Raw genomic sequence first — 21,098 nt, forward strand, 5'->3', positions numbered from 1 at the left:
TAGAATAAACATACGCGAGTAGCTCTTAATGTGTGCCCCTTTGTGCCCCAATTAGATTTTAGAAAATATTTATAGTTTTCAAGTTATCGCGGTTTTATGAAAACCCGAAAAAACATCGCAGCGCCTAAATGAGACAAGGCATAACTTCGCTGAAAACTGTATTCGGTCTTTCTTGACGCTAATAATAACCATACAAAGTTTCAAAAATGTTCATGCATGCGTTTTTGAATAATCTTGCTAAAAGTAAAAACGATGGTGTCATAACTTTGACGGCAAAATACAAGGAACTGGCACAATCCCAGATGTGTAGGTGTAAACCAAAATCTTGTGCCTTTAGTCAAAAATATATGGTGAAAATATTGAGCTTCAAATGTTACGCATTAAGTAAATATAAACAAAAAACCAAAATATGTAAACAACGGCTGGTTATCCGACCAAATCTGAATGACTACTAAAAAGCGACGGATTCATACATATCGATGACCTTCTTTACTTTACTCACTAACCGGTTCACACGTGTTGTGCCTGAGTACACTGAAGTAGAAAAGTAATAACTAATAAAATAAAGTTGTTATTGGATTATATTTTAATAGCTGTTTCTATGACCTTACACATGATTAAGTACATTTATAAGAGCCATTTTCAAATAAAATGTACATGTGACTAAGTAACATGCTCAAAATCGTGACCAAACTGTTTTGTGACATACCTGTATTTTTATACTAATGTAAATAATAATTTCCACATCAACAAGCTGTTTCATTTATATAGTCACAAGGTGCATTTAATATATTTTTTAATTAGCCCTCAAAACTTTTGAACGCGACTGTAAGGACAACACCTTAGGTATAATACGTCCAATAAAGAAGGTCCTCGTTAAGTATGAATCCGTCGCTTTTTAGTAGTCATTCAGATTTGGTCGGATAACCAGCCGTTGTTTACATATTTTGGTTTTTTGTTTATATTTACTTAATGCGTAACATTTGAAGCTCAATATTTTCACCATATATTTTTGACTAAAGGCACAAGATTTTGGTTTACACCTACACATCTGGGATTGTGCCAGTTCCTTGTATTTTGCCGTCAAAGTTATGACACCATCGTTTTTACTTTTAGCAAGATTATTCAAAAACGCATGCATGAACATTTTTGAAACTTTGTATGGTTATTATTAGCGTCAAGAAAGACCGAATACAGTTTTCAGCGAAGTTATGCCTTGTCTCATTTAGGCGCTGCGATGTTTTTTCGGGTTTTCATAAAACCGCGATAACTTGAAAACTATAAATATTTTCTAAAATCTAATTGGGGCACAAAGGGGCACACATTAAGAGCTACTCGCGTATGTTTATTCTACAGGGGCACATGCAATGGTTTTAGAGATATACTATTCATCAAAACGTTACTCCAGCAGGAAATGCAATATCTCGAAAATCTGAAGGGGCACAGATTATATTTTTGGGGGCACATTTTGGCACACATATAAGCTATCTGGCCATGCACAGTTTTTCTCTCTCCGATCATTCGTTTAGAATTTTCCTGCTAGAAAAACGTTACCCCAGCAAGAATCGTTTTTTCGATTTTTTTTCGAAACGACAGGGGGCACACATTTTTTATGTGGGGGCACATTTACAGCAGATAAGGCACCAACTATACGTTCTACTCATATAACTCTAGGAGATACTTTCTTGTTGGGGTAACGCACACGTTTTGTGTTCATTGATCTGGCCAAACCACATCATGATGTGGCCAACGAATGTTGTTCTATTTCATGAAATACGACCATTTCATGAAATGGTCGATCATTTCATGAAATGATCAATTCTATGATATGGCCACGATATGTTCATTGATCTGGCCAAACCACATCATGATGTGGCCAACGAATGTTGTTCTATTTCATGAAATACGACCATTTCATGAAATGGTCGATCATTTCATGAAATGATCAATTCTATGATATGGCCACGATATATGCACCTCTAGTCCACCGGAGTCCTACTATATGCACATAAAAATAGTAATTATGAATTTGAATCCATATGCTATAGATTCCCGCCAGAAACGAATAAATAATAATACTACCTCTGGGTCTCCAGACCCTTTCCTCACACAAGTGCATAGAGCAACACGGACCTCCGCGGATCGGAGCACAAGCGTCCCGCAAAACTGTTGGATGAATAAATAATCAATAAAGCAACAGTGGAATCACTAAACATAGTAGTTATATCCTCTTTGGTGAAGTCAGTATTGCTCTAAGGTTGTATGAGATGATTAAAATTTAAAAAATGGTGAATAATGAATATTTCTATTTTGTACAGCTGCAAAGGACGACTTTATAGAAATAAAATTATTAATGTTTCACAACATTTAATTAATTAATAATATTTCAAATTTGTAAATCTCACTATTTAAACTTTCGTTATAAATCTTTATTTTTGTTAATTCACTGTTGATCTATTCATCACAAGAGTTAATATATTTGTACACATCAACAAAAATCTACATTTACACATGATATTCTCCACCATCCAGCTTCTCATCAGATAGTGAGGATAGGATACTAGCTGATGTACTCTGAGAAAACCAAATGAGATACATGAATAGGCCTTCTACAATTCCAAGACCAAGACCGGCTAGAACATCGAGAATGTAGTGCCTTTCTAACAAAACCCTTGAGATCGCAACCGAGGTGACCCAAGCTAAAAGGGGTGGATAGAAGATGATGGAGACAGGGTCCAAGTATATCAGAATAAATGCGACGAGCATGGCCCTACTGGCGTGGCCCGAAGGGAAGGAGTACTTGTCTGGGCCGACAGCACTCAGCTTGTTCATAGGAACGGGCCGTCGTCTGCGTACAAACGCCTTCAAAACAGCAACCACAACTATGTCCAGTAGAAGAGCTGAAATACAAAACGAGAAACTGATAATAATTGGAAATTATCATTTTTCTTATAATATGAATTTGGAAGATACTAAAAATAATGAATATTAATTTAATTTAATCTTGTACATTTTAGCAAAATGTCGTCTCACCAATAAGCATGTTGACTTGCAACTGGTACAGGTTTTTGTTGTTAAACAGCCATATGAAACTGAGCCAACTGGCCAGCCAAACAATCCCATGACATGACACCTGCAAAATACACCCATTAGATAACTATGTAAAACCAATGCTGTGAAAGTAATTGTCTGTTAATACTCTTTCCCCTTTAATTGGCACATGCTAGCTACATTTCATGCAGACGAAGTCATGCATTAAGCTAATATTCAATAATAAAATAACATTTAATGTCAGTTTAATTAAACATAATAATCTCCTGAGTAATGACAGTTGGGATGCATTTGTATTTGCATTTGCAAAAAAATATATAACTCAAATTAGTAAACATGTTTTGAAATGCCTATGTAGATACTGAAAGATAAGTTTTATTATCTATACACAAGAGCTAACTAAACAATATCATCCTATTTTATCAGTGTAAATAATACATAGTTTGAAGTGGTAATCTTGGTAATTGAGTTTTGAAGTTTATTAGATAGAATCCTCATTTTCCTCCATTACTTTTTTTTTTTTTTTTTTTTTTTTTTTTTTTGTTTTTTTTTTTTTTGACGTGACTTATTGTAGATTTGCCGCAGATGGCATTAACTACTTGGCCGGACAAATGGGGAGCGCTGAAGGCTCTCACCCGGTACAACGTTTAAGACAACAGGCCTGAGGGTGCCCAGTTGGGCGCGAACCTCGGCTCAGGGCGTCGTCTGAGAGGAAAAATATTTGAAAGAATTAATCGACCCTAGTGGGTCGATAGCGATAAGCGCTGAATGAGGGAAATCGTCGACCACGCCGGCGGGGTCGGTATCGGGGTCCTGAAGTGTTTGGTGTCGCGAGCTGATTGGCTGCCTCTATGGCTAGGGTAATCGGGTCGTCGGGATCGTATATTACGTCCTTCGGACGCCGATACTTTTCAGTACCGTCCCTAAGCGGGATGTAATCGGAAGCCGCAACTACCAGGGGATTCGGGTGGTGCGGAGCAGAATCGAAAAAACGTTTGGAAGCTAATTTGAGCCATTGGGCAATGGTTGGCAGACCTAGGTCAATGTGCAGATTTTCATTGCGAAGGAACCACGGAGCTCCCGTGGCTTTCCGCATGAAACGATTTTCCTCCATTACATAATATCTAATTCATATCAGAAAACAAGAAGTAAAAGCACTGTGATATAATTTATCTCAAAAATTAAAATACAAATATTCATTTTTTACCTCTAAGAGCTTAGCATGGTTGCGTAGAGACCTCAATGCGGTGGTTTTAAGAGCCCCATCCACAAACTGTTTGGTGATCTGGATGTCATATCGTAGTATTTTCTGCAACATTGGAGCAACCTGGCGTTTATTTTCCACAGCTCCAAACTGAAATAAAAGGAAGATTTTTCAAAACACTTATTTATTATTCTTACCACAAGTCAGTCAATGATGCAAGTCAGCTATTAAACCAACTAGGAGGCTTCATGTGACTTGTAAAGTTGCAAACCTAGGGTTTGGTTTGTCTTCTATCCAAACCAGGTTGTTGGAAAGACATATTTTTATGGAGAACATAAAGGCTAAATATATTAACTAAAGGAAACTTAATTATACATTATTTGTAGCTGTAAGTCTTTCTCAATATAAATTAAAAGAAAATAACATAGCCTGTGTTTGGGTCTAAACCCCCTCCAAATGATAAAGGAAGGGATAATTGTGTATTTAGTCTGAGCCCTCTATTGACTTATAGCGGTATGTTGTACTACTTATGTATGTTTACTTAGATAACACTATATAACTATATAACACATGCAACAACAGTGAATATTTACAGTAAAGAAATAATGATTAAAAACTATATTGAAAATTTAAATGCAATATGTACAAAAGCAAATTAAAGTGCTCACCATATCCATGATGAAAAATTAGTAATAAGCTTCTAGATAAAATAACAGCTGAACAAATAAGGAGCCAAAATGACTAACGAAATGACTAACAAGATGGTAAAGGAACTTGAATGACTGAACACACTACGCAGGCTAATAAATAACAAAATAGTTACAGCGTCGAAACGATTTCTTAGCACTTTTCAAGCACTTTCTTGGGTTAAATGAACTTAAATGCACTTTTGTTTAATTTTTTCTGAAAATCCTTCCTTGCTTTTTTTTTTTTTTTTTTTGTTTTGGTTTTCCCCGAAGGGTAAGGCAAAGGGAACTATGCCCATACAGCCATGTCTGATGTATTTTTTTTCTTGATGATTAATGAAATGATGAAAGGTGATGATGATGAAACCTAAGCCCCCACCCTCGGAGTAGACTCCTACTCCGAACCCCAAACGAATTAACTCAAAAGTCCGCATAAACTTTTGAGTTATGAAGCGGCTTCCCAGCACGAAGCAAAAATAGGCAGATACACTTTGTTTATTGAATACTCCAATATAATAACACTCGCGAATGTCTTCCGACTAACTTAATGCGATCATTAACCACAAAACACCACTTCGTATTAATTATTTAGATTACTCAATGAAGAAAGCAACTGTCCCGTTCCCGTTTCCCGCCGAAAAGCCAATCCTTCCTTGCACTTCAATGATTATTTTTTGTTTTTTTTACTTCTGTTTATTCTTCTAGAAAAGGAACATTGCTCATACAGCCTCGTCTCCTTTGCTCGTCTCACGTTTTCTTCAGTTGAATCCACGCTTTTTCAATCGCTGTAGCTGGTTAATTCCTAATTCTTATATGTTTCTAGGACTATAGAAAAAAGAACACATTTTTACAAACTATAAAATCTCTAAACCCTATACAAATATCCTACAAAATCTTCCAATAATCCATTAATCAAGGCATCTGGCCGAAAATTCCTCGATTAGAATATTTTGACAGCATTATATATTAGGGTTGGTCCACTTGTTGTATACTTTTATCCTAAATTAAAAATACCGAATGATGCTGGTTACTTCAAAACTCAATCTACTTTAGTAAATCCAAGGTGAAACTTTAATAAATTATGTCATATGACATTTGTCATAATCATACATGATTTACATTTACGTATTATTTTAATCATCTCCGACAAATATTTCCAAATATACTATGTTATAATTATCTCATATATAAAAAAGTGCTTTTTAGAAGGAAAGGAATTTTATTTTCTTGTATATATATTTTATGTATACAGATTATTTTTCAGTTATTTATTAAAATAACTATTCATCATGGATTTCTTTGGAATTACCATGTATGGTCCAGTAAACTACTTCGTTGACGTACTAAAAGATAATTACAAAGAACCCATGAATAAAGAAGAAGTTATGCCTTTGATGAAAAGAGTCGTAGAAAACTCAACCTGTCCTAAAAGTGTAAGTCTGATATCCTAAAATAGGTAGAGGTAATTACTTGCGTACTCATTTACCATTATAAAATATATGTAATAGTTAAATATAATTGTACTAAAATTAATTGAAAATTAAGGACTTAACATGTTTTTTCAGAGTGGACGGCCTGACGTAACTGTTATTAGGTACATTGATTGTTACGTAGGTCGAGGCAATGGTTTTGCATATGGATCTTTTCAAAGATTTAACAGGATGAAACGCAAAGGCGTTATAAAGCCTGTAGGACCAGCAGATATGTATCGTATTCCACCAGCAACATCCGTAGAGGTAAGCGTATAGTTCCCTCTAAAACGGAGCGGAGTAGAAAAAAAAACATGTAATAATTAGGAATCAACCAGCTACAGCGATTGAAAAAGCGTGGATCCATACGTTTTTGCTCCGCCCCGCTTTGCTCTGTTCCCTGGGAACAGACCCTTTATAAACAAATTACCTAGATACTTCATCAATCGTAATTATTTAAGTTTTACTATTTTATTCTAGCTTGGATGGTGGGAATGCGATCCGGCCTTAGCAAACAAAACTTGGTATCGTACCTATCCAAGATATCCTCAACCTGTATCTCCAAATAGTAAAATTCTCGATATTGTAAAAATGAACAATAAATATGCTTCGTTATTTTAAAACTTATACTTGTTATACAATGTTATTTACTAATATTTTTAAGATAAAATGCCTGAAAATATTGTTTTTGTTATTATTTGTACATCTGTTCACTCTTATATTAATTAAACATTTATGTATCGGACTTCGCATACTACTTTTATAATCGATCGATTATAAAGTACTTCCCAATGAGAAACTCTAGTTGAACTCTAGGTTAGTTAGGCGCTTCACTATTCCTCCTTCTTTTATGTGACGTTCAAGTGAGAGGAGGTTAACTCGGTGAAAATGTCGTAAGTAATCTATTAAAATCTTCAAATTTACTTCTTAATATTGCAATTAAAATGTAAGAAACGCTAAAATATTCCTTCATGTATATATTTTCCGTAATATTTTATTTGGATGTAGTTTCCATATCTCGGGCCTATTTTATTATTACAGTTGCCTATTTCTAACCTCAATTCTGTCACATTAATGTTTCAAAACTTTTCAGGTCTAAAGTATCACGTGATACGCTCTATGAGTGTGTTAATGCTGTCCTCCAGTCGTCGAAGGACAAAAAACGCAACTTTTTGGAGACTGTAGAAATCCAAATTGGTCTGAAGAACTATGACCCTCAGAAGGACAAGCGTTTCTCGGGCACCGTCAAGTACGTTTACCTGAAAAGAGCATTTTTGTGGAACATGTAAAGCTCTAATGTTGCGCACATTAGTATTTTCATTAAATATGGGCAACATGGTTAAAATATTGCTTTGAAAGTTCCACCGGAATGAATCTGGACAGGGAGTCGGTGGAAACTGACGGGACTCCACCCAGAGTCTTTAAATAACGGGTAGGTGAGCTTGCTCACTGACTTACGATGGTCTTGAGGCTACTTGGTAAGATATGCCTCATTCTGTACTAATTAATAACACGAGTTACATGATGCATTTAAAGCATGTATTATCTGTTTCCATTGATGACAAACCTTTTACTGATCATAATCTATTTAATAACATATTAAACCAAACCTATATAGGTTGTTTTTTAATGGATTCATTGTTAATTACAGGCTAAAGTACATCCCCCGGCCAAAGATGCAGGTGTGCATTCTTGGTGACCAGCAGCATTGTGATGAGGCCAAGAGCTTGTCCGTTCCATGCATGGACGCAGAGGCCCTCAAGAAACTGAATAAGAACAAGAAGCTTGTCAAGAAACTAGCTAAGAAGTGAGTAGAAATATAATTATACACTTCCATAAATATATTAGTTATAGTGTACAGATAATAATTGGAAAACATCTTGCTTTGATATGTAATACATAAATGAATATGATGTCAGTTGATTTCGAGATATCAATCATGGGCTCCCAAATCTTTTTCAGTTAAAGATTGGTGAAAATGAATCTTAAGATTTTTGGGATTATACAATATTACAAATGTATTTTATTGACCACTGAAGCGAAATATAACAGCTGTATAACATATTGCCTATGTTTCCAGATATGATGCTTTCCTCGCGTCGGAGTCGCTGATCAAACAGATCCCTCGTCTGCTGGGTCCTGGTTTGAACAAGGCTGGCAAGTTCCCCGGTCTTCTCTCCCACCAGGAGTCCATGACGCAGAAGATCGATGAGGTCAAGGCCACCATCAAGTTCCAGATGAAGAAGGTAATATTTATTACATTGTATATTTTATTACTTATTGGGACTTTCTTGCATGTTAGTTTAGTACCAAAATCTAAAAATATGCTTTCATTATGGAATTCAATGTCAATGTAAGCATAAGAGGTAGTTTAATCTTTACATAAATCAAATTTAGAGTTTCTTTATTTTATCAAAATCATAATTAGGTATATTGATTTACAGAATAGGAAATGAATCTATATGGGGATAACCGAGCAACAAGGGCCTCCAGTGGATGGGAGGGGGGTAGCCATAACATAATTTCTCAATACAAAATTATACTAAATTAAATTAACAAAATAATTTATTATTTATGTCATGGCTATAGTATAATTTCTCTTTGACATGTATATTGGTATCATTTAATGTTAAGATAACCCACTATAGCTTGGTGACAAGATTAATCACTGGGATACAATCTAGTGATTGCACAAAATGGGCATACACTGACAGAGGGCCTGCATATGACCACTCCTTTTCAGTGTTGCTCTATGGGATCACCCATTATAACTAACACTTCAAACTGCTTATGCATACTTATAATCCAATATCATTTCAGGTCCTGTGCTTATCCGTGGCGGTCGGCCATGTGGACATGACACCTGATGAGCTTGCACAAAATGTGCATCTCTCAATCAACTTCTTGGTCTCCCTGCTGAAGAAGCACTGGCAGAATGTGAGGTCACTTCATATGAAGTCCACAATGGGACCACCCCAGAGATTGTACTAAGCTGACTTAAATAAATTGGACTTCTGTTATATCCTCTTTTATTTATTCGCACTAAAGGAGTCTGATGAAATAACCGTGCAGTACATTACGTCCTGCTTGATAAATCTATAGTAACATACATCAATGATAAATTTATACAAACATATCCACAGCAGCAATGAGGCTAAGTAGAATGTTTACATCATCACCAGCCCATTAACGTCCCCACTGCTGGGGCACGGGCCTTCCCTATGGATTGGATAGGGAGATCGGGCCTTAAAACACCACGCGGGCCCAGTGCGGATTGGTGGTTATTAGCGACTGCTAATTCAGCTTGCCTTTCGAAGCACGGAGGAGCTCGAGACGAAAACTTTTTTTTGTGGTCACCCATCCTATGACCGGCCTTTGCGAAAGTTGCTTAACTTCAACAATCGCAGACCGAGCGCGTTTACCGCTGCGCCACCGAGCTCCTCAATATTATATATTTACATTCACGATCCTTAACACACAGATCAAAGGTGTCGAAAATAGCCTTCAATCTCAGTAGATCCATTCTCCAGATCCATCATAGATCCAAACCGGGACGGTGGCAGTGCCAGAAGAATAAGGTATGTGAAAGATGAACCACGCTTCACGGAACCAGTATTGGCGGTGGCTGGCAGTGTTGTCTTTTGCTTTTATTTTCTAAACCTATTGAATTCTTAGTTTGTCTGCACTTGTGAAATAAGATCCTTGGTCGAATTTTATTTATTATTATACCCATTAGAAAAAAAAACGAGAAAATGAAAAAACATTTTTATTCACTTATCTATCAGTGGATAACACTAAAGCCTCTCAGATCTGAATTAAGTTCAATTTCAGAATCACTATCTTCATCATCATCTGGTAACTGTTCATCACCATCTTCTGAAACTTCGACAGACTCTTCACTTACACTTTGCTGGGTAGCAATTACTTCTCCATGAATATCTTTATTTTTAAGATTTCCCATCCAAAATGCTTCAGAGCAGTGATTGGCAGCGAGTATAGCCTTTACTTTATAAATCAAAGTTTCTAGCAATTGCCTCATGTAAGGTACCTTACTCATCAGAGCAGTGTCTTTCTTCAACCGTGAATGGCAGCACAGTGATTGTAAAAATCTTGTTGACTGTTGCAATATTTTCAATATTTCTAACACTTCTTCAGTTTCACTTTTGAACTCTAATTCAAGTATGGGTATACCTTGCGATAAAAATAGCTTTAGTACTGGTAAAGATTTTTTGAAAAACGCTGTTAAATTGTTTCTTGTTTCCAATGTTTTGGCAATTTCGGACATGTATTTCAATGAAGACGCTACATCTTTCCATAAACTTAAATGTTCAGGATTAGTTAATCCTTTCTCTAAACGATATTTAGTTGCGTCGTGAAGCGCCGTTCCCAAATTACGATATAAAATCGGGAAATTCCCTTTGTTAATACATTTAAATGATGTTAGGGTATCGTTTTTGCCTTTGAGTACTTTAATATCGTTTGTCAACTGTAAAGTTAGATTCTTGAGAGCTATAATTTCATTGTTAATGAAGTAAATTCCGGCAAATCTGTCTACGCTTTGATTGAAAAATAGTCCTTTCTCTGGTAATCCATCTGGAGTTTTCCACTGTTGAGACAGAAAATTTTGGGCCATATCTCGCAATATTTTAAGTATAATGGTCGTATTCGAAAACTCTTGGATAGCTTTTAAAAACTCTATTAATGACACAGCCGTAGTTAGTTGCAAACAGTACGTTTCATGCTTCTGAAGGAATTTAGCAACATTTAATAAAAGATCCTTCAAGGCAATAACACTGCCATCGCTACTACTTGCTATAGTCCTTAGAGATGATTTTAATAAGGCACTATTATGGTTTTTGAATCCAATCCATTTGAAATAAATAGTGAACATGTTATAGAGATACTCCAAACATGTGAGGTATTCAATCATTTCAGTTGAATACATGAAACCACTTTCGTTTTGTGTGTTTTCATTGGTATGACTTTCTATAAAAGTCGTTACAAACTTCAAATGTTCCACCATTTTAGGTAGTACATCGTATACAGCTTTCGCACATTCTTCAGCTTTCTTAGAATCATAAACATCACAACTTTCTTGTTTTGTGAGAAATGTTTTTCTTTTTATTTTTGATATCAAGATTTTTTCTAAATTGCAATTGATGCATTTTAACAGAAATTTCAATGTTTTGATATTCAAATGCGCTTCTGAATCGTTGTCAGCTATTAGATCCATCTTCAAAAGATGAAGCAATTTTAAGCTCAGAGGTCTCAGGGGAATATTGTGCATTGATTCAAGTTTGTTTTTCACTGTGTTTTGATTTTGTGTTGCCTGAGATTTGGCAGTTTCAGGTAATAAAGTATCGTCTTGAGGTGCCTTCTTTTGTGACTTTTGTTTTGTAGTTTGAGCTTTAATGGGCTTCTTTTCTATACTTTCTCCTCTATATTTATTGATGTCAAATGTACAAACAGGAGGTTTATACTGTATTTTGCTTGTCATTAAAATTTGTCCTATGTATGTTTCAATTTCTTCTATTTGAAGAACTCTGTTCATTACTTTCATTTTAAGAGCTTCATCAGTTTGTGTCGCAAAAGCATTTAGTAATTCTCGAAACCAATTTACGCAATGGACGAGACAATCTAAAATACTGCGTACTGTTGTACTCTCCATATCCTCAACAAGATCTATATCAAATTTAGGCATAACAATAGCACAACCCAGTAAAGCATCAATACTTGCTAAATTCCCATCATGTTGCCTTGAGTGCAATGTTTGTACAAGTTGAAACAATGGAGATAAAATACCCACTACAACTTCTTCCTGTGTTTTCAGAGACAGTCCACCTACATTTATAGCTATAACTTCTTCCATTTCACTTTCTGCGTTGAGACAATATTGCATTATTAATTTTAATTCACCCACTCTCTCAGCTTCTAAGGTATCTACAATAAAATTCTGCTGCAAATCATTAGTCACAGCATCAGTTAACCAAGACATAAAATGTTTGTTGATGTGGTGTGCTATCTGAATGACATTAGAGAGTTCATCATAAAAGAATGCAATCATATCAGGAAACTGTCTTGTACTACGACTAATTAGTTCTATGACTTGTGCTGCTTCACGAAGGTCACCTTCTGACAAATGGGTAACAGAACTGTAACTTACATCATCCGGAAATTCAACTGTTTGGTCCTCGTCAGCATTGGTAGCAGCAAGATATTTCACAGCATGGATTCCAGCAAGTATTCCCTGTATTTTAATGGCAGGACTTGAACTGCTCAATTCTTTTCTTATAATCATGTGAATGTCATCCCTTATGACCGAATTTTCGTAACTATAAGCAAGACCGCATACAAGATCCATCACTGCTCTGATTTCAGCAAGAGACATATCATCCATTCTGTCCAATAGAGTTAACATTTGAAGACTTTGTGGTTTCAATAAAGACATATCTTTAGTTGCAACATTATTTAATATTAGCAGGATCTGCATGATGCATTGTTTACAATCTAAGCCTAATTGTAGTAACTCTGCAACAATAGTCTGGCTGCAATCATCTAGGTGTGATAACATCTGCATATAGATATGTGAAGCAAAGGACTCTATCAAAGGATCTTTTGCCTTCAACAGGGAATTTGTCAGGTCTATCAAGGTCTTTAAATAATCTTTCAATATTGGTTTGAATTTTTCGAATGTGTCATTCAGTAAATTTTCTTTTAGAGCCTCGGACTTTATTTGTTTTCTAATTATGTTTTCCACTTGTTTCTGTTTCTCATCTGATGTAGAATACAGAATGAGGAGAATAATGAAATCTATTGGCTTGTGGTCAGTACTTTCTTTGCAAGAGGTTATTAGTTTCAGCCAAGCATTTGCAGTAATTTTAGATGATATCATTGAATTGCGCATTGCAGCAGCTGTGAGGACTTGACTTGAAGCAATATCTTGACTTTTTGCTATAGATGTGGGCCAGCCCAAAGCATTCCTCAAACCTAAAACTGCTTCGTAATAAGCATTATCACTCATACGTCCTGGCATAAGTAAGAATTTTACAAAGTTTGCAAAGTAGTTGCATTTGGACAATGTCATGAGAATATTTAAAGTTTTCTTTTGTAACTCAGCATATTGTTCATCAGACAGGCACAAGTAAGACAGACAGTCTAATATGGCTGGCACAAGGTCATGATCCTCACTCAGTATTCTGCTCATTTCAGCAGCAATATTGTTATGTTCCTGATCTCCCACAATGTCTGGAATTGCAATAATGATTTCCAAACGAACAATCTTTTCTGATGAAACATCTAACAAATTGATCAAGTGTGCTGATATTTTCTCTGTATCAACTACATTGTCCAATGATGATAAGCATTTTAAAATCATTTGAATCCATGGAGCGCATTTAGACTCTGCTGCCAAGTCAATAGCTTTTTCGAAAATGTAATCTATCAGTTTATTTTGTAAAATTGGAATACTCAGGAGTATTTTTATTACGCTATCGCTGATAGCATGTTCGTCGGGTGAATCTTCTGTAATCCTTATGATGTTTGGAAACAGGTAATGTTTGAAAATGTCTAAACTTTGGCATTCTTTTTCAAAATCTGAATAAAGTTCTGCTACATTTCTCGGATATTCGAAATGTTTCTGCAAGTTCTTTTTAATGTTACGCACAACATGAATAGTTTCCTGATTAGCTATACACTTATTTGGAGGATGCTTCAGAGTGAAACCGCTTTCTTGTAAAGTCTTGTACAAATAGTTGTTTGGTACTCCAGTTTTCAGCTTCTTGTTCTGGCTTCCTGTATCACCACTGGCCCGCTGTGATGTGGATCTCTTGGCACTCATGGCACTACACAGATTGCTTTTTGATTAAACTTGTAAAGTTATAAGTTATACCAGCAGAAATTAATAAAATTAAAAACCGCCCATTTCCATTCAAAACACTTTTTTGTCGTGTCAGTCTGACATTTTGTTTTTTTTTTTTGTTAGATTTGGCCTGGTTTCAAAGATCTTGTTTGTATGTAAATCTTATCTTAATGCTTTATTTATTTGCATGATAGTTTGGTCAACAAATGCCTTAAAAAGGGGGTATAGAGTGCGTGAGTAGAATCTAAGATTTTTCTTCAAGAATGTGTCCTGGTTATTTAGGGATTGATCGATTATCATATTATCGATTATATAAATACTGTCAGAGTCAGTCATACAGAGCTGTCTACCCATCACTATGCTGTCTGTCAGTCAGCCAAGTTTTTTGGTTATGTTATTTAAGCAAGTTAAAAGCTGAATACATAAATATCGGTGAATACATTTACACAACATGAACTTAAATATAACCAACCTCAGCAAATTCGTCTGGACCTCTCAAGCTGTTCCAGGTTTCGGAGTGAGTTACAATTTGAAGCCATACAAAACTCAAACTACGTGATTTATGAAATAATTATCACTGTTATTTTCTAGTTTCAACAAGTAAGGAACAAATGGGCTAACTGGATGATGGTTCGTGATGTGAAACGTCGCCGTATGGCGTCAGAGCACTTCCTAGAGAGATCTAGAATAAATGCAATGAGGAAGAATGATATCCTGCCCGTAGAAATCAGAGAGATGGCAGATAAAGACATAAACAAGTTCGAAATGAATGCTATTCCTTTGAGAATCAATAACAGATGCGTTATTACATCAAGGTAATACTTTGCTTTTCTGTAATAGGTTGTTCTGTTCAAGAATTCAGTACCTTTTGAATTAAAATCATACCTCACCCCTTTACCCTGAAGATATTAATCTACTCAGCCTAGAAAGCTACCAGTACAATAATAGGAAGAGTGGTAGTAGTTGGGATCGGATTATTACTAGCATTAAACAAAATTTTGTGCTTATAATATAGTCTGTAACCTATTTCTGGTTATAAGTAGGCCTGTTTCTTAGAAATAATATAACTGTTGTATTTTTCATTTCAGACCCCGTGGTATTGTAAAAGAATGGAGGATGAGTCGTATAGTGTGGAGACATTTGGCAGACTACAACAAGTTATCTGGAGTACAAAGAGCCATGTGGGGCTAGAGTTTTATTGTATATCTAAATACCACACTTGTAGGATTAATTTATAATAAATTATTTGTAGTTACCTATTTACTTGTCTTTTTTTAACATTAACACATTTGTTATGTATGAACCACAAAATATATGAGGCAATAAATTTGAAACTCATGTGCATGTCCCATATGTGGGGCACATTAAATAACATTGCATGTGAGGGGTTGGTATCTAATTTTCAGTTACACAGTGAATATGTTAAGATCTTGTGCACACTCACAAAAGAAATTGAGCATCACTGACACAGCAATTTAGCACACAGCCTAATCACTTGTCCATTTATGAAGTTTGGAAATAATACAATGATTTATGCAAAATCACCCACTGCCCCTTTGTTCTGATCTATATTAATGAGAATTTATGGGCAAATTGAATTACATTACTATTATGTTGTGTCACTTGAAACTTACTAGTAACATTTATACATCAATGTTTGAAACAATGCTATAAGTAGAAGTGTGGAAATAAATATACCTGACTAGGTGTTAATTAAAAGAAATATTCGGTTTTCTTAACTTTATTATAAAGTTACTTTTCTTAAAACTAAATAAGCTTCATAAAGCTCAGTGGAATTCAGCTTTAGGCTAAGCTTTTTAGTCAAAGAGACCTGAAACAAAAAAAAATACAATTAGTTTATGTTGTATTTTACAACTAACAATTTTTAGTCTCGAAGAATATTCTCAGTGGTAAATGCTTTCGATCATTCATTTTCTGAAGCTAATACATGCTAAACATCATTGAATGTGATTGGGTATAACAGTTTTTGAATTAAAAAGTTGTGTAAAAATAACAGAGAGGGCACATCAAAGCAAATCATATTGCTTTTTGGCATTGCACACTTACTTTAAAATGTGCAAATGTCAAATTGCAATATTGATTTTTAAATGAATCGCTTGGATGTGGCCTTTTTAACACCCCCATGTGCAGAGGTAAATAAGTACCACATGTAGCATGGTAATAAAATAGAACTTATGGTGGAGTTCAGCAGCATTAGATTTGCTTTTGGTATTAATGGGCATTACGTTTAAGTGTATTTGTTGGTTAACGTAAATGCCAAGCTGCTGCTCTATGTTCTAACATGGTCATATAAAGTTAATAACATTAGAACTTACCGAAGCCCATGTCGTCATCAGACTCTTCAGGTTCCTCCTCCTTCTTCTTCTCTTCCTTAGCCTCGGCGGCCGGAGCGGCGGCGGCGGCGCCCGCGGCCGGAGCGGCTGCAGCCGGCGCAGCACCCACGCCTGATCCGATGTTGGTGATCAGCTCGCGGACGTTCACGCCTTCCAGGGCCTTAGCGAACAGACCGGGCCAGTATGGCTCGACGTCGACGGCGGCCGCCTTGAGGATGGTAGAGATCTTCTCGCCCTACAACACAATACACATTTTGGGGTTATCTACGCGCCACTTTAAATGTCATTTTATCACTGAAATATCACCACACACCAATAGTATTGTATCTATAAGGGAGAGCTTTAAGCTTTGATCTACATTAATTAAAGAAAATCATAAGATTAAAGTGGATATAGCCGCACCGAAATATAACCTAACCAATAACAAAGTTTTTGGGTAAATACTTACAGTAACAGCGACCTCATCATCTACCAGGATGAGAGCAGCGTAAACACAAGCTAATTCAGCCTTGGATGCCATTTTTTAATAAATTTCGTGCAAGTCGCCTACAGGCCTTAGCTCAAAGAGAACAAGCACTTTTGACTTCGCAAAATGAAGAGAAGGCAAAAGAAAGAACCTGTCAAACACGAAGGTACGTCAATTTGGCATTTCTCAAAATGTTGCCAATTAAAAAGAATGCTCAACGGTAAATACCGGTTTTTGTATTGAGCACGTTTAAAGCTGTAACAAGTAATTAAATCACATTTAGATAAACTGAAACACGGATTACTAATACATTAATTTTATTTTTACTTCATATTGATTTTTAAACTTCATACTCATTTTATCTTGGAGGAAGTATAATTTTATAATTGCGAATGTTACCTTGTTTTGACAAGCCTCTTGCCCTTTCAGTTGTTTTCAGGCTTTAACTGATTATAAAAAAATTGACACGCGAATAGATTGTAACTAAGAAACTGAAATATAGGTAATTTTCGAGGCGGACTTAGTTATCGCTACCGAAATCCACACGAACAAAGTCATATTTTTTTAAGAGTAAATTCAAATTCAAAATATTTATTTCAGAAACTAGTCCATATTATGTTAGCAGCAGAAAGTTTAACCTAGTATTAGTAACAGATTCGGAAGACAACAAAATGAAACATAAATAATTTGATTTATAAAATTAATATACTGTACACCTCTGTCTAACCCGACAGGGTTACATGATCCTATATCATGTGTTAAAAGTTAGAGTAGTTTTTATTAGCTAGTCAATATAGTCATGGTGAGACTGTGTCTTATGAGGTTTAGTGGTTAATTTTATTAGGCTTTTAAAGCATAGTAGGTATTTTTGTGTCCGAATTCCAATTACTTATACGGGGATGGTCGAAGGAATTATTTATTTTTGATGTTTAACAATAATAAAATAAGTTGCAGTTGTAAATAATATATTTTAGGCAAGAAGATTTACATTTTAGTATTGACATAAAAGTGATATAAATAGTTTAGACAAATTATGCAGTGCAGTGTAATTAAACATTTACATCGATATTCAAAATATTTACAATTTGATATTGCACAAAAGGGGTTTACAAATCCCATGAAAACAAGTGATGTTTTACTAGCATATCTCTAACACCTTCTTTCAGAGGCTGATTTTGCGTATCTTTTTTTAAGGGTAGTTCCCAATCTGGATTCAAATTAAATCCAAATTGTGAAAGTATCCTGAGCTCGCATTTAATTTGAACCCAACCAGGAGAATTTATAAAAGACCATGGATGATACCATTTTTGAACAACATCTACACAAGAACACAGAACTTCTAACCATAAATGCAAAGCTTCTTCGTTTAATCCCATGCAAATTAAAGTGCGCAATTTCACATCCATCTGTGCATGAGCATTATCATGTGATAGATTGATGGCTTGGACACATCTGTACAACAATTCTTCTGGTGTTAAGACTTTTCCATCTTCATCCAAACGATATGTTTTACATAGCACAAGGCGACTATACACAGAATTAAAGTCTTTTTCCACTTCCCGAGATGATGCTTCTTCAATAAATAACCATGGATGGCAAGGACCATCTAAAAAGCTAGGCCTTTTGATTCCATGTAATAAAACCCTTTTAAAGGCAGGAGCTAGTACTCCTCTTACTAAATGTGCAATCTTTTCAGTAACTGAATCATCGCCTGCTCTACTATACTTCACCCCTTTTTCATCTAACAATTTTACAAACCTTGCTGGAAACCAGCCTCTTAGGCCATTTAATTCTCCTATCCAACAATGCTCATCCCTGGAACTGATTACTTCAATTACATCATTTTTCCTGAAACCCAGTTCACCACCATCTCTTCGTTCAAAGTCTAACAGTGCTTTGGCTCGCCGCCGCTTACTTCGTGACACATTAACATATCTGTCTCGGTCTGCGGCATGACTCTGCATAGTGTAATCAGCAGTTAGTTGCACTTCAGATGCTAACTGTGCTTCAAGGGCGAGAAAATGTCGAGCGACTTGTAATATTGCCTCTCTCAGGTCAACAAGTATTTCAGTTTGTTTCACATTTTTTGATATAGTGTCATCATTGCTGCCATCTTCTCCAAATAGTATTGTTTGTAAAACTGATTTGCTCCTTTTTATTTGCCGCCTTTGTAACTGTTGCTTTGGAAGGTTAGGTACTGCGCCAGGGTTTCCAACCAGTGCTCCATGGTCAGCCATTAAGTACGCTAGATGTCGTCTTCTGTGGGTTTCAATCAATGTAGGACTCAAAGTATCACCACAAACATCATCAATTGTCTTAATTAACTGGTCTACATCATCAATTTCGCCAGGAATATCTGACAAGGTGTTGAAAATTTGTGCAGAGTTTGATATTTCAGTAAACCGGTTTTCTTTAATTTTTAGCATAGCTAATGTTACTTTAAAAAGTACTATGGATCCATCCAAAAAGAAGAGATCCCAAATCCTTAGTAATATTTTCATGTGGACAACATTTGCATATAATGTAAGGAACCAATGCATTGTTATCAGCGAGAGTTCTATGTCGTGGGCATTTAGAACTTGGTCAATACCTGGTAAGTAAGTAGAAATTAGACTTCTCAAAACTTTTTGGTCCGCTTGTATACCAATAAGTGTTGATGAGTAGTAAGAAGCAGGCAGAAGATCTTCAACAGTAGTGCACATTATCCAAAATGCATCTTCTTCTTCCATCAACAGCAAAAGGGAAGCTGCAATCATACCAGTTCCCTGACAATAGCCTATGTCAGGATACAACCATGCAAGGGCTCTCAAAATGCGTCGTAATCTTGGAACACCAGTACTTGTTGGATGTGAAAAACAAACATTATTAGGTAATATTTGGACTAAATCTTTTTCAATTTGTTTACTTGTCACTAAACCGTCATCACTTGAAGCCCTGACAATTTCATGATATGTAAACTCTGTTGTTGCCCTTTTCTTGTTGGCACCACAAAGATTCATCCATACTTGTGGACGCAGTGAATGTGGAACACCATCTTTCACCATCTTTTGCAGTTTATCTGTCTTTTCAAGTTTTCCTTCAGTCTCAGTAAAACTTATTTCTTTGCTGTAAAATTCCCATTGCAATCGGTGTTGGTCATCTTCAACAAAAGCGTTTGCCAAAAGTTTGTTGGAGCTTTGTTCTGGTCCATCTTCTTCATCTACACAAAAACCAAATTCGTCAAACCTATAGTCAGGGAGCCCTCCGCCGTGGCCTTCAGATTCTGGCTGAGCCAACTTTGCCATAATGTCCTGTGGCACCATGCTGGGAGTGAGCGCTGAAAATGGGCCCCCAGGAGCAGGTAGAAGTTCATCAGCAATATTTAATCCTCGAATCGCGTCGATAATGTCTTCTGGATCGTCATCAGCTAATGCTGCACTGATTTTACGTTCATGATCTTCACGTCCCACGTAGCCGACATGATCGCGTGAACTAAATAAAGACTTTGCCAAGTCCATTTTTTCTTTTCATGCGATTTCCAATGTGAATTAAAACACTTTCTCTTTACGTTTTCTGCATGTATCTAATGTGTGTATACGTCAAAATAAATAAAGGTCAATGCAACCGAGTAGAACAGAAACGTCAAATTACATTAGAGGTGCCCGACCGTGTTGCGCAAGTGCCGTTAACGTCACATTGACGTCATCGTTGAGTATTGATTTTTACTAGTATTAAAAGTTTTATTTGAATGGGAACATTCAACAAATATAAAATATGAATACTGAGGCAAACTTGTACTTGTATATAAACGTGACTAACATAATGATATTTGTGTTTAAGTATGTTATCAAGAAATAACCGAAAACCTAAAAATAAAACCGGTAAATAATACAAAAAAAAAAAAATACAAAATCAATTTTTTTTTGTTTTGGTTTTCCCCGAAGGGTAAGGCAAAGGGAACTATGCCCATACAGCCATGTCTGACGTATTTTTTTTCTTGATGATTAATGAAATGATGAAAGGTGATGATG

At 35.8% G+C, this 21,098-nt stretch overlaps 6 protein-coding genes across 7 annotated transcripts; 2 read left to right on the plus strand and 4 right to left on the minus strand.

Moving 5' to 3' along the window:
- Positions 1-2,375: 2,375 nt before the first annotated feature.
- LOC126382158 (polyisoprenoid diphosphate/phosphate phosphohydrolase PLPP6) lies at positions 2,376-5,176 on the minus strand. 2 transcript variants are annotated; one of them, XM_050031936.1, is made up of 4 exons: positions 5,079-5,176; positions 4,259-4,405; positions 3,034-3,133; positions 2,376-2,900 (listed from the first exon to the last, which is right to left on the minus strand). In XM_050031936.1, the coding sequence occupies exons 2-4, from the start codon at positions 4,367-4,369 to the stop codon at positions 2,506-2,508; spliced, it is 606 nt and encodes a 201-aa protein (XP_049887893.1). In that variant the 5' UTR covers positions 4,370-4,405; positions 5,079-5,176; the 3' UTR covers positions 2,376-2,505. The 2 variants fall into 2 exon arrangements, with proteins under 2 accessions (XP_049887893.1, XP_049887891.1); XM_050031934.1 differs by having other exon boundaries at positions 4,924-5,170.
- Positions 5,177-7,191: 2,015 nt separating this feature from the next.
- LOC126382157 (60S ribosomal protein L10a) lies at positions 7,192-9,430 on the plus strand. Its single transcript, XM_050031933.1, has 5 exons — positions 7,192-7,303; positions 7,504-7,659; positions 8,062-8,217; positions 8,491-8,656; positions 9,231-9,430. Exons 1-5 carry the CDS (start codon positions 7,299-7,301, stop codon positions 9,399-9,401), a joined length of 654 nt encoding a protein of 217 aa, XP_049887890.1. The 5' UTR covers positions 7,192-7,298; the 3' UTR covers positions 9,402-9,430.
- A 733-nt stretch (positions 9,431-10,163) lies between these two features.
- Positions 10,164-14,350, minus strand: LOC126382061 (Fanconi anemia group D2 protein). The gene has a single exon (XM_050031753.1). It carries the CDS (start codon positions 14,245-14,247, stop codon positions 10,192-10,194), a length of 4,056 nt encoding a protein of 1,351 aa, XP_049887710.1. The 5' UTR covers positions 14,248-14,350; the 3' UTR covers positions 10,164-10,191.
- A 261-nt stretch (positions 14,351-14,611) lies between these two features.
- LOC126382167 (28S ribosomal protein S14, mitochondrial) lies at positions 14,612-15,527 on the plus strand. Its single transcript, XM_050031949.1, has 3 exons — positions 14,612-14,785; positions 14,860-15,083; positions 15,357-15,527. Exons 1-3 carry the CDS (start codon positions 14,720-14,722, stop codon positions 15,457-15,459), a joined length of 393 nt encoding a protein of 130 aa, XP_049887906.1. The 5' UTR covers positions 14,612-14,719; the 3' UTR covers positions 15,460-15,527.
- A 466-nt stretch (positions 15,528-15,993) lies between these two features.
- On the minus strand, positions 15,994-17,248 carry LOC126382169 (60S acidic ribosomal protein P1). The gene is made up of 3 exons (XM_050031951.1): positions 17,071-17,248; positions 16,605-16,857; positions 15,994-16,099 (listed from the first exon to the last, which is right to left on the minus strand). The coding sequence occupies exons 1-3, from the start codon at positions 17,140-17,142 to the stop codon at positions 16,086-16,088; spliced, it is 339 nt and encodes a 112-aa protein (XP_049887908.1). The 5' UTR covers positions 17,143-17,248; the 3' UTR covers positions 15,994-16,085.
- A 788-nt stretch (positions 17,249-18,036) lies between these two features.
- Positions 18,037-20,712, minus strand: LOC126382078 (small G protein signaling modulator 3 homolog). Its single transcript, XM_050031801.1, has one exon. The coding sequence runs from the start codon at positions 20,583-20,585 to the stop codon at positions 18,195-18,197; it is 2,391 nt and encodes a 796-aa protein (XP_049887758.1). The 5' UTR covers positions 20,586-20,712; the 3' UTR covers positions 18,037-18,194.
- Between the last annotated feature and the right edge of the window lie 386 nt (positions 20,713-21,098).

This window comes from Pectinophora gossypiella, chromosome 3 (genome assembly GCF_024362695.1).
Source record: "Pectinophora gossypiella chromosome 3, ilPecGoss1.1, whole genome shotgun sequence".
In the NCBI taxonomy this organism is placed as follows: Eukaryota; Metazoa; Arthropoda; class Insecta; order Lepidoptera; family Gelechiidae; genus Pectinophora; species Pectinophora gossypiella.

Coding starts and splice junctions, on each gene's coding strand:
- LOC126382157 (XM_050031933.1), top strand. Junction 7,660..8,061: donor CGTTTCTCGGGCACCGTCAA/GTACGTTTACCT, acceptor TGTTAATTACAG/GCTAAAGTACATCCCCCGGC. Junction 8,657..9,230: donor TCAAGTTCCAGATGAAGAAG/GTAATATTTATT, acceptor ATATCATTTCAG/GTCCTGTGCTTATCCGTGGC.
- LOC126382158 (XM_050031934.1), bottom strand. Junction 3,134..4,258: donor ACCATGCTAAGCTCTTAGAG/GTAAAAAATGAA, acceptor TGTATTTTGCAG/GTGTCATGTCATGGGATTGT. Junction 2,901..3,033: donor GCAAGTCAACATGCTTATTG/GTGAGACGACAT, acceptor TTTGTATTTCAG/CTCTTCTACTGGACATAGTT.
- LOC126382061 (XM_050031753.1), bottom strand. CDS start 14,247: ATGAGTGCCAAGAGATCCACATCACAGCGGGCCAGTGGTGATACAGGA.
- LOC126382169 (XM_050031951.1), bottom strand. CDS start 17,142: ATGGCATCCAAGGCTGAATTAGCTTGTGTTTACGCTGCTCTCATCCTG. Junction 16,858..17,070: donor ATGATGAGGTCGCTGTTACT/GTAAGTATTTAC, acceptor ATTGTGTTGTAG/GGCGAGAAGATCTCTACCAT.
- LOC126382078 (XM_050031801.1), bottom strand. CDS start 20,585: ATGGACTTGGCAAAGTCTTTATTTAGTTCACGCGATCATGTCGGCTAC.
- LOC126382167 (XM_050031949.1), top strand. CDS start 14,720: ATGAACTTAAATATAACCAACCTCAGCAAATTCGTCTGGACCTCTCAA. Junction 14,786..14,859: donor AAGCTGTTCCAGGTTTCGGA/GTGAGTTACAAT, acceptor GTTATTTTCTAG/TTTCAACAAGTAAGGAACAA. Junction 15,084..15,356: donor AGATGCGTTATTACATCAAG/GTAATACTTTGC, acceptor TTTTCATTTCAG/ACCCCGTGGTATTGTAAAAG.